The 13,531-nt window shown below is 40.4% G+C and overlaps 1 protein-coding gene across 3 annotated transcripts in view; it reads left to right on the forward strand.

Annotated features, from left to right (window-relative positions):
- Positions 1-13,531, forward strand: part of vldlr (very low density lipoprotein receptor) — a 41,804-nt gene that overhangs the window by 22,152 nt on the left and 6,121 nt on the right. For all 3 annotated transcript variants that reach the window (XM_034125916.1, XM_034125918.1, XM_034125917.1), the window contains exons 8-16: positions 651-773; positions 1,608-1,727; positions 2,838-2,963; positions 4,187-4,358; positions 4,955-5,179; positions 5,274-5,392; positions 6,471-6,610; positions 8,864-9,005; positions 9,364-9,513. In XM_034125916.1, coding sequence (XP_033981807.1) covers positions 651-773; positions 1,608-1,727; positions 2,838-2,963; positions 4,187-4,358; positions 4,955-5,179; positions 5,274-5,392; positions 6,471-6,610; positions 8,864-9,005; positions 9,364-9,513 — 1,317 coding nt within the window. The remainder of the gene's footprint in view (positions 1-650; positions 774-1,607; positions 1,728-2,837; positions 2,964-4,186; positions 4,359-4,954; positions 5,180-5,273; positions 5,393-6,470; positions 6,611-8,863; positions 9,006-9,363; positions 9,514-13,531) is intronic.

Genomic DNA, 13,531 nt, shown 5'->3' on the forward strand with positions numbered 1-13,531 from the left:
TGGTTATCAAGTTTACATGAGTTGTGGTTCTGTCTCCAGTAGCATACATCTTGGCCTTGTAAACACATTAAACATTGACAAGTTATGGAAGATTGTCACTAGATGCTGATTGTCACCTTTTGAAAATGCAGCTATTTGAAGTTACTATAGCTGAGGGGAGAAAAGGGCTTGAGGTGTATAAAACCTTTTCCATAACCGAACATGCTGGGGATGCTAAACAAACCTGTTGAGGTTTTACTTTGTTACAGAATCTCACGCATTCGACCCGGTCTATTGTCTGCAGTCTGGCTTTCTCAAGTTCAAAAGGAGTTTAAAAGTTTGTGGAGCTTTAAGGAGAATGTAAATGCTTAAAGAATTGTTGGACATTTTGGGAAATGTGGCTATTTGCAAGAAAGGAAATTGTGTTGCGTATAGAAAGAAAGTTGATGCCACACGTCTTGGTATCAAGTACTTCGATTGATCCACTAGGTGATTAGCTTAGCTTAGCATAAAGACTTGATGCAGGGGGCGAAACTGCTAGCCTTGATCTGTTTAAAACCAAAAGGTTGAGTCCTGATATGAAATTATGCATTTGCAGCTTTCCGGGTAATTGGAAGTTTGTGTGGAAAGTATTAAAGTACCCTTGTAAAGTTCTTCGTATCCCTCCACAGTGACTCAGTGTAACGGACCAGAGAAGTTCAAGTGTCGCAGCGGGGACTGTATCGAGATGAGCAAAGTGTGCAACAAAGCCCGAGACTGTCCCGACTGGAGCGACGAACCCATAAAAGAATGCAGTGAGTAAAAAAAGGGCCAATCAGCATCTTCAGAAATCTAGTTAATGCTAATCTGATTTTTTTTGTATACTTGTATTGCAATGAAGTCTGTGTTAATATGAAAGATCTTTTAGGCTGAGCTGTGATCGACCCACAGTGTGTGTGTCTGTCTAGCGGAATCTGCAAATGTCACTTGTTAAAAAGTCTCTTCGTGCTTCCCCTCCTGCCAGCTCTAAATGTCAGCAACGTGTTACTGAACTACAAATACTCAAGCTTGATTTCCCAGAATAAAAACAGACCAAAGTGCAGAAAGAAGATTTAACATTGTCTCGACAGGCCACTCAGTCACTGTTTACAAGACAAATTGCTTTTCAGTGAGTACATCTGATGTCTTCCCCTCTGGGCAGGGAAGTGTCCATACTTTGAAAGATGAGAGTTGAATTTGGGCAAAAAGGCTAAAACTAGAGGACATTTCTCACTGTCCAAATGGATTTATCTGATGTGTGTTTTCTGCCTTTTAACGTGTCCTGCACTTCAGCGCGAGAGAACAAAAAGTGCTTTTAAATAATTATCTTTCATGGATCAAACAACTCGGCCGATCGGAATACTAAACGTCCGAGTTTTACTTCAGCTCAGGAAAAAAAGATTGTCATATTGTGTAAATGATAAATTGAATGAAACCAAATAAAAGCTCCCTCTCTTGCTTCCAGTCTAAACTCTGAATACCTTAATAGAAAAATCTTGATGTAACATTTTACTGCTGTTAACTATTTAGCTACAGTTTGTGTGTCTTTATTTCATGATAACTGTCCCTGTATAGTTACAACAAAGCCCCGTTTTCTTCATGTGCTTCAGACTTCAACGAGTGTCTCCTGAACAACGGCGGCTGCTCTCACATCTGCAAAGACATGGTGATCGGCTTCGAGTGCGACTGCACGCCTGGACTTCAGCTCATCGACCACAAGACCTGCGGAGGTAGGTCACCTGAACACTGGAGCTTTTTGACGAAATATTTTCACTGTCAAACCAAATATATTTTGTACTAGGGATCTCAACGATTAACTGGTTGCGACAGAGAATATCTTTTAGCAGTTAACATGTCTTTTCCAAAAGAAAAGTTATTTTAATTTTAATGTAATCGATAGTCCGCGACACTTAAGTTGTGAGGAAGCATACTGTCGGATGCATACGAGTTTGAGTTGGATAGTGTGAGAAGATTGAATGGTTGCTTTATTGAGGCACGTTTACTTTCTTTAATTACGCTGTGTATTTGGCAGCTTTAATTTTTTGTTTCCCACAGGTTATTAATTTACTTGAACGTTTTCATGTGAAGTGTCGGCTACTGTAGCAACAGATTCAACAGCCTTAACCTCAGATGTTTAAAAAGTAGACCAGACAGACGTTGCTCACAATAAATCCCAAATGACAAAGCTCTTGGCAGGTTAATGTCCTGGATGGTTTGTTTAGACTGAGGTGTGTTGCTATGTTTGTCTTTCTTAGAAATAACAAATCCAACAGGCTGGCTCACACATACTTAGGGCTGCAGGTATTTCACTTAAGGCTGGTACATGTTCATACTTTGCCCTTCTGTCCTTCAAAGGCTTTAGTGTGCACTGTGATTGGCTGCTGTAGTTTATTATTAAATCTCTAAATCCTCTTGATTATATTCAGGAGTCTCTGTTCCAACACTTTTGTTATTGAGCCAGACTTGGCACGAGCACTCCTCTGGATAGTGGGAGGTGTTTAATCCCTTCTGGAGTGAAAACACTGGTTGCATAATTCTCTTAATTTACTCCCAGGTACAAGATAACTACTCAATCATCTGCATATTTACATTTCATTCTGATGAGGGCAGTTGCTAAAACATCCACATTGATAATAGTTATTATATTCTGTATATCCCAAGCTCACATTAGTTTCCAATCTCATGCAATAGATATCATGGGACTGTTTCAGAAGGTAATTGTTTTCAGAGCTGTGTGCAAACGACTGATTATCCAAATTAAATCATTCAGCAGACGTGATTAAACAACTAGTTTCTTCCTCAACCACCCCCCTCTTCTCTTCATCCCTCTCTCCGTGCAGACATCAACGAGTGTATGAACCCCGGCATCTGCAGTCAGATCTGCATCAACCTGAAGGGCGGCTACAAGTGTGAGTGCCACAACGGCTACCAGATGGATCCCACTACCGGAGTCTGCAAGGCTGTTGGTGAGTGCAAAGAAAACTAGGGAAGTGGATTTGAAATGTGTACAAAGATATTGTTTTGAGACATTTCTTCATTCATTCAGAAGCAATGATGTGAGAAATGTATGCTATAGTTGGTCCATTTATCAATTAACATAGACACAATCTGTAATTGGTTCCTACTAAAATAATTATGAGATGGGCTGTTGTGTTTGACTGCTTTTAGTTTAATTAAAATTCACTCAATCTACAATCGAGCGCAGCTTTCCTGTCATGCACAAGTTGTGGAAAATGATCAAATTACCCAAGATGTCCTGTAAAAATGCTGGATTATAATATAACTGGTAATTTATGGTGATTTATGGTCTGTCACTGCACTGTCATAGAGATCAGAAGCTCCCGAAGTCTATTTCAGTCTGCAAGGTTAAGCTGGGTCAGAGTACAAGTTTAAATTATGTCGGGGGAATCTTTCAGCTTTAAAAACAGACTCTTCTTGAAATAAACATCCAGAATTTACGAGGCTGGTCAAATTCATATTTTAATGGAGGGGCCACTTCTCTTGGTTACCCCACTGTATTCATTTTGAGCATAGACTGTCCTAATTCACAACTCTTTAATCACATATCAACAAATAGTTTCTAGGTTTTAAAGAATGTATGATAAGTATTTCTTGAAGGAGACCTGCATAAGTCAAGCCGTAATTTACATTTTGAGTTATGGTGGAAAATGTAACCATGCAGTAATGTGGTAGAAATAAAATTAAATAATAAGTTGTTAAATATCATGAGAGGCTGTAGAGTTGTCCTGCTGCTGGATACAGTCATCTCTAGTGTGATCACATGCTGCTGTATTGTTGATTGTGTCGCTCTTCGACAAAGACCATCACTGTTTCTTTCCGCATGACGTTGTGTTTTCCAAATCAATTGCATAACGTTTCTATGAGCCGTTATTCATAATAAGATTCCTCTTCTATCACACCATAATTATCTCCTCAAAAATGGTACCTAGTTGGACGTTTAACTGAGAAATGGTAGTTTCTAGTGACACGCTACCAACAAATTGGGCATGTATGGCTCTGTTCAGGCTCATTGTTTGTGACATAAAAGCCCACACACCTTAATAACATATTTGAGATTCATTCATTATGTCATGTGATGGTTTCCAACATCAGCAAGTATAACGGAGCAACCAGATGTCCATTTTGAAGACCTAAATTGTCAGATTAAGCTTCTCCTCCCTGTCCTCAGGTAAGGAGCCCTGCCTGATCTTCACTAACCGCAGAGACATCCGCCGCCTCGGCCTGGAGAGGAAGGAGTACACTCAGATTGTGGAGCAGCAGAGGAACACCGTGGCTTTGGATGCTGACTTTGGCCAGCAGCTGATCTTCTGGGCTGACCTGGGCCACAGGGCCATTTATAGGTAGATTACACACACACACACACTTACACACACACACACTCACACACTTACACACTTGTTTGTTCACCATGTAAAGCGGCCTTGGGTCTCCATCTATTATTATTTCAACAGATTAATCTTTCAAAGTGCATTTCAACTTAACACTTATTTTCTTTTCAAATCAACAACATGTTTAGGTATGTTAGCAGAAAATCTAAGTGGTCACTAATCCTGTGAAATATCTAAACATCTGTTCGATGGCTAGCCATGAAATGCAGAGCACTCGTACATGGCCCCCTCAGGATGAATAGTAATCAATTTGATGATTTTCATCCTGGCCCTTCAAAAGCTAATGACATTCAGTCACAGCTGGACTATGTCAAGTGCTAATTAGCAAATGTTGCTAATATGCTAAATTAAGACATGTTGGCATTTAGCTCAAGTTTAGCTTTAATTGCCACCAAATGTTGCCAACGTAAGGCATCTGCATTTGCCTGACGGTTTATGGGTTTTTCCGTTATATTGTTATATGGCCAACTTTGATGTATAGACTTGATTGAAGAGTTTTACCTATTGTGGCCATGTGACTATTAACCCCAAACTTTTGTTCCTCGCAGCACTGTGCTGGACAAACGGGGCGACGTCGGCACTCACAACAAAGTGATCGACAACGTCCAGACTCCTGTGGGCGTCGCTGTGGACTGGATCTATAAGAACTTGTACTGGACTGATCTCGGCACCAAAACCATTTCTGTTTCCAACTTCAACGGAACAAAGCAGAAGGTTCTGTTCAACAGAGGCCTCAAAGAACCAGCATCCATCGCCGTGGATCCACTGTCCGGGTGGGTGGGAAGTCTTTATGTCACGTCAAAAAAATATTGTAATCTTCAAATGATAATGTACATTTACTTTTGTATTCATGTCTTGGTCCTGTAGGTTTCTGTACTGGTCTGACTGGGGCGAGCCAGCCAAGATTGAGAAGTCTGGGATGAACGGAGCTGACAGGCAGGTTCTGGTGGGGACGGACATCCAGTGGCCGAATGGAATCACTCTGGGTAGGAACGCGCACAGACAGACAACCTTAATAAAATAAGAAATACTTGGGTGTTTAAATACCCAAATTCAAATGTGCTTAAACACATAATTGAGTGTGGTAGAGTAGAAACCCCTATATTGGAAATACTCAGATACTATCCATAGTACAAGTACCTCAAAATAGTACTGAGTAAATGTACTTCACCACTGCACACACACCCATGAATCATCCACCATGTGTGTCTACATCATCCCTGCATATTTTCCTTCACGGTTTTGCATCAAACGAAAATGAAAATCCACTGTTAAAAAGCTGCTCTGAAGCTTTAAAGCTTTAACACAAACTCTTGTGCCGCAGCACGACTGCAACTGAAATGCCTTTGTGTTGTTTTATCTAACACTCGGAGTAATTGCAGTGTGAATATTTGCAGTGATTACAATTCCACTTGCAGAACACTTTCTTTTCCCCTTAACTGACACTTCACATTCAATGTTAAAATGTCCTCTCTCATTTTGTTCAGTTCTTCCTGTGCTTCCACTGCCATGTATTATTCCTGTTTTTAAAACCTTACGAATGACTTTTCCTTTGAAGATGAAGCCTTTTCTAGTTTTAATTTGCATGCTAAGGTAGCACTTCCCTCCCATCCTGAGTTAAGTGTACTTATAAAAAGGAATGAACAATACGGCCTTGTCAGGTAATCCAATTCCCTCCTCGTTGATTTGATATTGATAATTATATTATCTAATAACACCTGAGCAGATCGTATAATCACAGGCTCTCCTTTTGTTCCTCTGTCTCCCTGGACTTCCATCTTTTACACTGTGGAACAAAGCTATTGATTTGTCCCTGTTAATGAAATGTTCTATTGATTTAGATTTCTCTCCTTATCTGACCAACGTGACCATCTGCACTTCTCCTTTTTATCACTCCTTTCTTTCCTTGTGTCATTATTCAATCCCTTCTTTCTTGCTCTGCTGTCAATATACTCCCATTTATCATCCATTCTTGTTATTTCTCCCTCTACTATTTCTCATCTCCTCTTCCCCCCCCCCCCCTCTCCTGGTTGTTCTTGCGCTTCATCTTCATCTTCCTCTCAGATCTGATCAAAGGCAGGCTGTACTGGGTCGACTCGAAGCTGCACATGCTCTGTAGCGTGGATCTGAACGGAGACAACAGGAAGAAAGTGCTCCAGTCTTCAGAGTACCTGGCTCATCCCTTCGCGCTCACTGTTTTTGAGGTACTGCTAGTGTTCTAATTTGTCTGCAACACACTCTTCATCCACTCTGACAATAACAGGGACACACTAAGCTGAATATATTACTGATTGGATCAAGTTGGACAGCATCTCTTTCAGTCTCGGTCAGTTTGGGTTGACAGTCTGGAAATTATACACGTGTGGTGTCTGATATCATTTACAATTATATTCAATGTGTCCTTTTAACGACTCAAATCGGCAAAGTCATTGTAGAAATGACATCAAATCGGAGGTACAGGGTCCCACGATTGAATAAAGTTAGACTGAAGCACTCTTTGTTGCACCGGCCGATCCTTAAATTCAATGCAGAGCTAAATCCCAGGTCAAATGTACGCTAGAGGGTCTTGAACATCCTGTCTTCAGTGATTGTAAAGTTATGTTAAATGCCTGTATCGTGTCTTTAATATGTGTCCTCGTTTGTGCCAATGGAGCTGCTGTGACTCAAGAAACAATTCAGACTTGATACGAGGATGAAGTAGTTTTGTAAATAAATTAAAGTTGCTCATTGCTGTGACCGATCAAGAGAAAATGTCCATGTAGTAAAAGTGTACGATGTTTAATGAAGATGATAAAACAAGCCCTAACTAAAGCAGGACTGTACGATCAACAGATCCATTAAATACCATTCAACCACAACCAGGTGACAATTACCGTTAACTACAAATGTTTAGTGAAAATGAATGAGAATGATTCACTCAGACTAAATAAGCATTTTGGCACCTACAATGTATTTTTTTTAAAAGCTGGTAAACGGTAGCCCTGATCCAGGCACATCATATTACGTGTAGTATGACGGTCTGTTTCAAGTGCAATGTGGCATGAGCTTTTTCTGCAGATTTACAGCTCACTTAAACTTCACATCACCCAAGCTGACAATTCTTCTCCCTCTTTCTCTCATCCAAATAGATTTGTATCCCTACATGTGACTTTCCTGCGAAGATTTCAGTATAATTGAGAAAGCAAAGCTATTTTGATAAATCTTCTTTTCTGTGAGAGTTCAGTTATACGTAAGCGCTCTTGGTAGTTTCCTAGCGAAGACTCACGTAATTATAGTCTTGATGTCTGTCATTGTCCAATATGTGCTCCTTTTTGTGCTGGTCGAGACTAACCGTGCCTGTTTATGGAAAAAGGGTGTAGTGCATTTCAATGATCTTAATGTGATGGCTATGGGAGACGAGTTATTCTTCGTGCATCTCTTCACCCTTTGATTATAGCATTAAGGAAGTTGTGATTCAGAGTAACGGCTCAAATTCTGAATAGCTTGGACTTTGCCTTTTTTAGTGAGCACACATAAAGCATGTTCATCTAAAATCAGCACTTTGAGGGACTGTGAAAAGCAGCTCATGTTTTCTATCTGAAACTATAGTGTCCTAATGGTAGATACAATGATATTTTGTATATGCATCAGGACTATGTAATCTTTGTGAATCATGGACATGTGGCGCTCCGTCTGTCTCTCTCACCTACACCCACTCATACAAAGCTAACTAGCTTCACACAAATTTACATTTATTCACATGCAGGCACATTTGCTCATCTCTGAACGCTCTGTTGTGCACCTTTTTACTGAACGATACACAAACACCATAGCTAAAAATAAAACATGGTAACTGTGTAAACAAAACCACATTAGCTTTGTCCTTTTTCAGCTCAAATAAATGTGATCCAACTTCTAATCAGTCCATGAAGGGCTTTATATTCAGTGCTCTCATCACATGCTCTATTGGGAAATGTGTTCTGCTGCACAGAAAGTTCACTTTTTTGTGTAACATGTGAAGAACAGGATTAACATATCACCTTGAGCAGCAAAATCCTTCAAGGCTGACGAGACCAGAGTGCAGTGCATCTAAATCAGCAGAACATCAAATTGATTGACAGGTGGTTCTTGTGTGAACGCCACACAGATGGCATTAGGACACAGATGGTTGAATTTGTAATGACAAATCTCTCCTTCCCCATTTTGCGCAGTATTTAAGCTCTAAAACTCACTAACACTCATTTGTGGGCGGAATAATCTAGTGCAATTTTACCAGAACATCATCAAATATCACATGTGCTTTTTCTGTATCTGTAAAGTATGAATTATTTGTATTGTATCTAAATAATATAGATATGAATACTATAGTTACTATAAATGTTATCCTGTTTCTGATTATCTGGCTGTTGTCTTTGAAAACGTTGTAGGTTTTAGCTATTAATATGAAAATAAGCATTGTTTTCCTGTCCTCTCTCCAGGATCGAGTGTTCTGGACGGACGGTGAGAATGAAGCCATCTACTGCGCAAACAAGTTCACTGGCGCTGACGTGGTGACGCTCGCCAGCAACCTGAACGACCCACAGGACATCATCGTGTACCACGAGCTGATCCAGCTGTCGGGTAAGAATCTGCTGAGAGGGAAAAGAGAGCTGCAGGACTGACTCTTTTAAACCTCAGCACTTGTCTGGAAGTCAATGGGTTTTTGAACGTGTTTTTGGATAGAAACCTGAAATAAGATCTATGGTTTACACAAGAGGTTTTCACATGTTGTGCTATGAAACAAGAGAAACAGTAAAAACCTAACTTCTGAATGCCTAAAGCTTCTATGTAGTTGTGAACAAATATGTATATATTTGACAAACTTGGCTGAAAAGGTTGCTAAAGACGTTATCATGTGGCTTGATCTTGTGCTTGATGATTGCTGTCTTATTTGCAGAGCTTGTTTCTCCATGGTAACAAGTGTTGTCTTTTACTTCAGGTACTAACTGGTGTGTGGAGAAAGGTGAGAACGGGGGCTGCAGCTACATGTGTCTTCCCGCACCGCAGATCAACAAACACTCTCCCAAATACACGTGTGTGTGCCCCGACGGACAGGAGCTGGCCGCTGACGGTCTACGCTGCAAGCCCGGTGAGTCGCGGTGCTAACATTTCATTTACTTACTCATGCAGGTCATGTTTACGCCCAAACACAAGCACAGATTTGAATCACGCAAGCTGCAATTTCAATAAATGTATACTCATTATTTTTAATATAATCAAAAATATGCTTTTTCAATAAATCATAAAATAATTATTACAAAGGAGGGACATCTGAATTAGCATGTGAGGCCGCCGCAGGACTCCTAAATGTATCTGCAATTTGCGAGCAACAATTATTTTTGAAACTGTATAATACTGTTGACCTTGCAAATTGCCTTTTGTGAAATAGGCCCCCAGGGCTTTTAAAGACAAAACGGTTTCTGTTCTAACATCCATGGAAACTGTCCAATATTTAAATATGTAATGTAATTGTTTTGATATTGATTCAATTTGTACACACTCTCAATCAGTATGAAGATCTGATCCATAAAACCAAACACTTTTAACTCAAAGTTGCATCGCCAAAAGACAAGACTGAATAACAGTGTGATTCATTAAAGGGGGCAGACACTAAATTATTCAAAATCATGAAACCCTGCAAGTGTCTACGAGAAAGAGGGAATACATTTATCAAGTCTACATCTGAGATATTGCCATCACAGGATAGGAAACTTTGTGACAATTGTAGTTCTAATTTAATCCAAACAATCTTGTATGCTATTTTAGTTCGATTATAAATAATCCATTGAGAAATAGGGAAAAAAAAAGAAAATGTTAAGAAACCCTGAGAATGACAGATTTTTAAACTGCCTTAAAATGCACAGAGGCCGGTGGGGATGACCTCATGGGAAACCGTGGGGGGGGGTTGTGTCTTGGGAGAGACCAACTAGGACGGTTTAACATGCCAACAGACTGTAAACCTAAAGCTGATGTGCATTTCAATGACTGTACACACAAAGGCCGTCCTCTGTGCTTCACCTCCCTTTGCTTACTCAAAGTAAAGGCTTTCACTACGGTCCCCCAAAACTGAGTTCATTGTAAGAAACATAATTTATTCTAATTCTTTGGGTTTGGTGCAAAACATAAAGAATCATTCACTCCCTCTCTTTCTCCTCTGCTTCTCTGCTGATGGAGCATGTTCACTGAGTGTCAATGTGTTCCCTGTGAGTCTTCATCTGTATCCATGCCAGCCACAGGCCCAGCTGTCTGTCTGCGTTAGTCGTGACAGCTGAACAGTTGCTGAGTCAGTTGCTGTTATGATCCAGTTTTTGGTGTCTCTTAGGCGAGCCTTATCACCGTCGCTGTTCGTATCTCAGCCCCGTCTCCTCCCTCTTCTGTTGAAAGTGTCTCTGTGGTCTCAGTCTGACAGATAAAGTGTGTGGTTTCTGCTCTGTTCACTTCTGCTGCTTGGTTCAGTGCCAGTGTGAGCTGCCTTCAATTCTGTGGACTCATGAGTGGGAAATGGCTATTGGAATTAAGATAACAACTTAATTGATCCCAATTTGGGAAATGTTTGCGTTGCAGCAGCATAAAAGGACAAGGCATTGTACATTAGAGAAATTAAAAAACTAGAACTACACAATCCAAAATGTAAACATCTCAAATAGAAATAAAATGGCATTTTAAAAAAAAAAGTAGAAAATATACATGTTGAAATACAAATGAATCTGCTGACATGACAAGTTCACGTTTATGTGATGGCTCTCCTCAAGATTTTTATTGCAGTGATTTGCTTTCTGTAGCTAGTCTGGCACCCAGTTAATAAATGCTGTTCATCCCAAAAGTTAGGGCTTTAACCATTTCTTTTAAACCCTTAGTTTAAACATTTTCAATTTGTGTGGTCATGTCAGTGGGAATTCATGGCTTTTAAGAGCAAATGAATGAGCACCTAATACTAAACTTGCGTTCTTGTATATAATTAAAAACAAGGGAACAATTGGACAGACACTACTTGTTAAATAATATGACTTCCCAGTTGTTTTTGTCTTCACCGCCCAGCTCCTTGCTGCGCTGCCACAGATTAGCCTTTTCAAACGTATAGGAACCTGACGGCTGAATTCAGCGCACATACTCTCCTAATTGGACTCAAACTGTAGACTGAGACACTGTACACAAAGTACTGGAACATCTCCCTGGTAACTCTCCGCACCAGCGTCCTCCTGAATGAAAGTCTGCCTAGTTAGCCTGTTCTCTTCTCTTCTGTACTCTCCCATTCTCAGTGAGAACCAAGTCTGTTCCCAGAGTTTCTTGACAGTTTGTGCAGGCTGTCCTTCTTTCTATATGGCCCATTTTTATATCTACGTCAAATATAATTGCCTGTTCCATGTTGAACATTGGTGAAAAATGCCGTTTTTATTTTATGTGCCCCTCAATTCCCCCCTTATCTTCGTATAGAAGCTGCAGTAGCCAATAATCTACCGGAGAAAAATAAAACGCACACCTTATTTTAATCTGAATGTTAAGTAGAGCTGAAGAGTTAACCGATGATATAGTTTGACCTGAAATAAAGTATATATAATTATATTCTCATGAGACTTTTTAAAGAGGCCCTCTTATGCTTTTTGGAGTTTTCATAAACATCCTCCATATGTATAGTTTATTATTATGTGAAAGCTTCAGGAGGGTTTTGACTTGAGCTGTTTGCACCTTGTTGTCAAACGTGTTATATCTCTACATTATCAAACGTACTTCTTGAAATCATTAGAAGAATCCCTGTGCCGATCTACTGTAGGTGACTGAGGTTAAGAAAAGGAGCCATAATGTTGTAATAGGAAGAGATCTGCACCAATAAAAACCTGCCGGCTTTGCAGCAGATTGTACAGCCTGCCTGCTCGACAGAAATGTTCCGGCCTCATAGTGAGCGTCCCTGCAGCCTCACTCCTCAGGCTGTGGAGGAACATGGAGCTGCCTCCAGACGCTTTACAGCCACTGTGATGACGGACTGAACCACCCAGACTGTGCTTCTTCCTCTCTGCATAATTTCATGCAATTATGGGTGTTTTTGTTTCTGCAGAGTGTCTGCAAGTGCATGCATGCAGGTCCAGAGAGAGTTTCTGAGCCTGTATATCCATGCAAACTTGTTTCTTGAATACAAGTGTGTGTGTTTGTGCCTGGGTTGTCTGAGTGTCTTTTTGTGAGTGTTTCAACAACTGTTTACTCTCCTGTCTGTCACTGGTGCTGTTTCAAAGTGAGAATAGTGTGGGAAGGGTTACTGTTGCACTGAATGCTCCTCCACCTTCCTCCTAGCTGGGCTGCAGCCAGAGGCCTCGCCGCTCCTTACTAAACCTCCAGCTAACACATTTATCCCATTTTACAGCCGCCGCAGTCGGAAACAAACGGGACTGTAGAGCATTGTGCAGTTGCAGCTTGACCGGCTCTAATCTTGTTAGTGAAAGAAAGTAGTAAGCAATGCTCTTCACTGTAGGTCGAACCCGAAACTACCACAGAGAGATTTTTATAACCGGCTTAAGAGGCAACCGGGGAGTGTTTTTCTTCAGGCCGAAGATGTTGTTGTGGCTCTAGGACTTCACTTAGTTCCACAGTTTATTTCTTTAAAAAAAACATTAGAGTTGCCAGATAAATCATAAACACTTGGTTTTAGATTGAAGGTTTTACAGTTGTAGGTGATCAAGCTCAATTCTGAATCAGACGTGCATTGGCAATCAAAGCCTTTCTTATCCCTTCTATTTAGTTGGTTGCATTTAGCCGCATTAACGTTATCAGATGCCACGGGGTACAAAGCTGTATTTTCAAGAATGTTGGCGGCATCAACTCGCTGACCTGCCAACTCCTAAAATACATCACGCACAACTTTAGACTGTAAGGCTTGAAGCTGATGCAGTTAGTGGAACCATCACAGGTCGCAATAAATCTGTTGCCCTGATTGGATGCTAGCGAAACCATACGCATTTTCTAGATTTAGCTACATCAATCGCCTTAAGTATTGATACTGAACTGCCTTGTTGGTAATGTAGGTATATATAATGTAGGTATATATAATGTAGGTATATATAATGTAGATATATTGGCTCTGCTGAATCGATTTTGATGCTTTTGTCTTTTAAACT

This window comes from Trematomus bernacchii, unplaced genomic scaffold (assembly GCF_902827165.1).
Source record: "Trematomus bernacchii unplaced genomic scaffold, fTreBer1.1, whole genome shotgun sequence".
Lineage (NCBI taxonomy): Eukaryota > Metazoa > Chordata > Actinopteri > Perciformes > Nototheniidae > Trematomus > Trematomus bernacchii.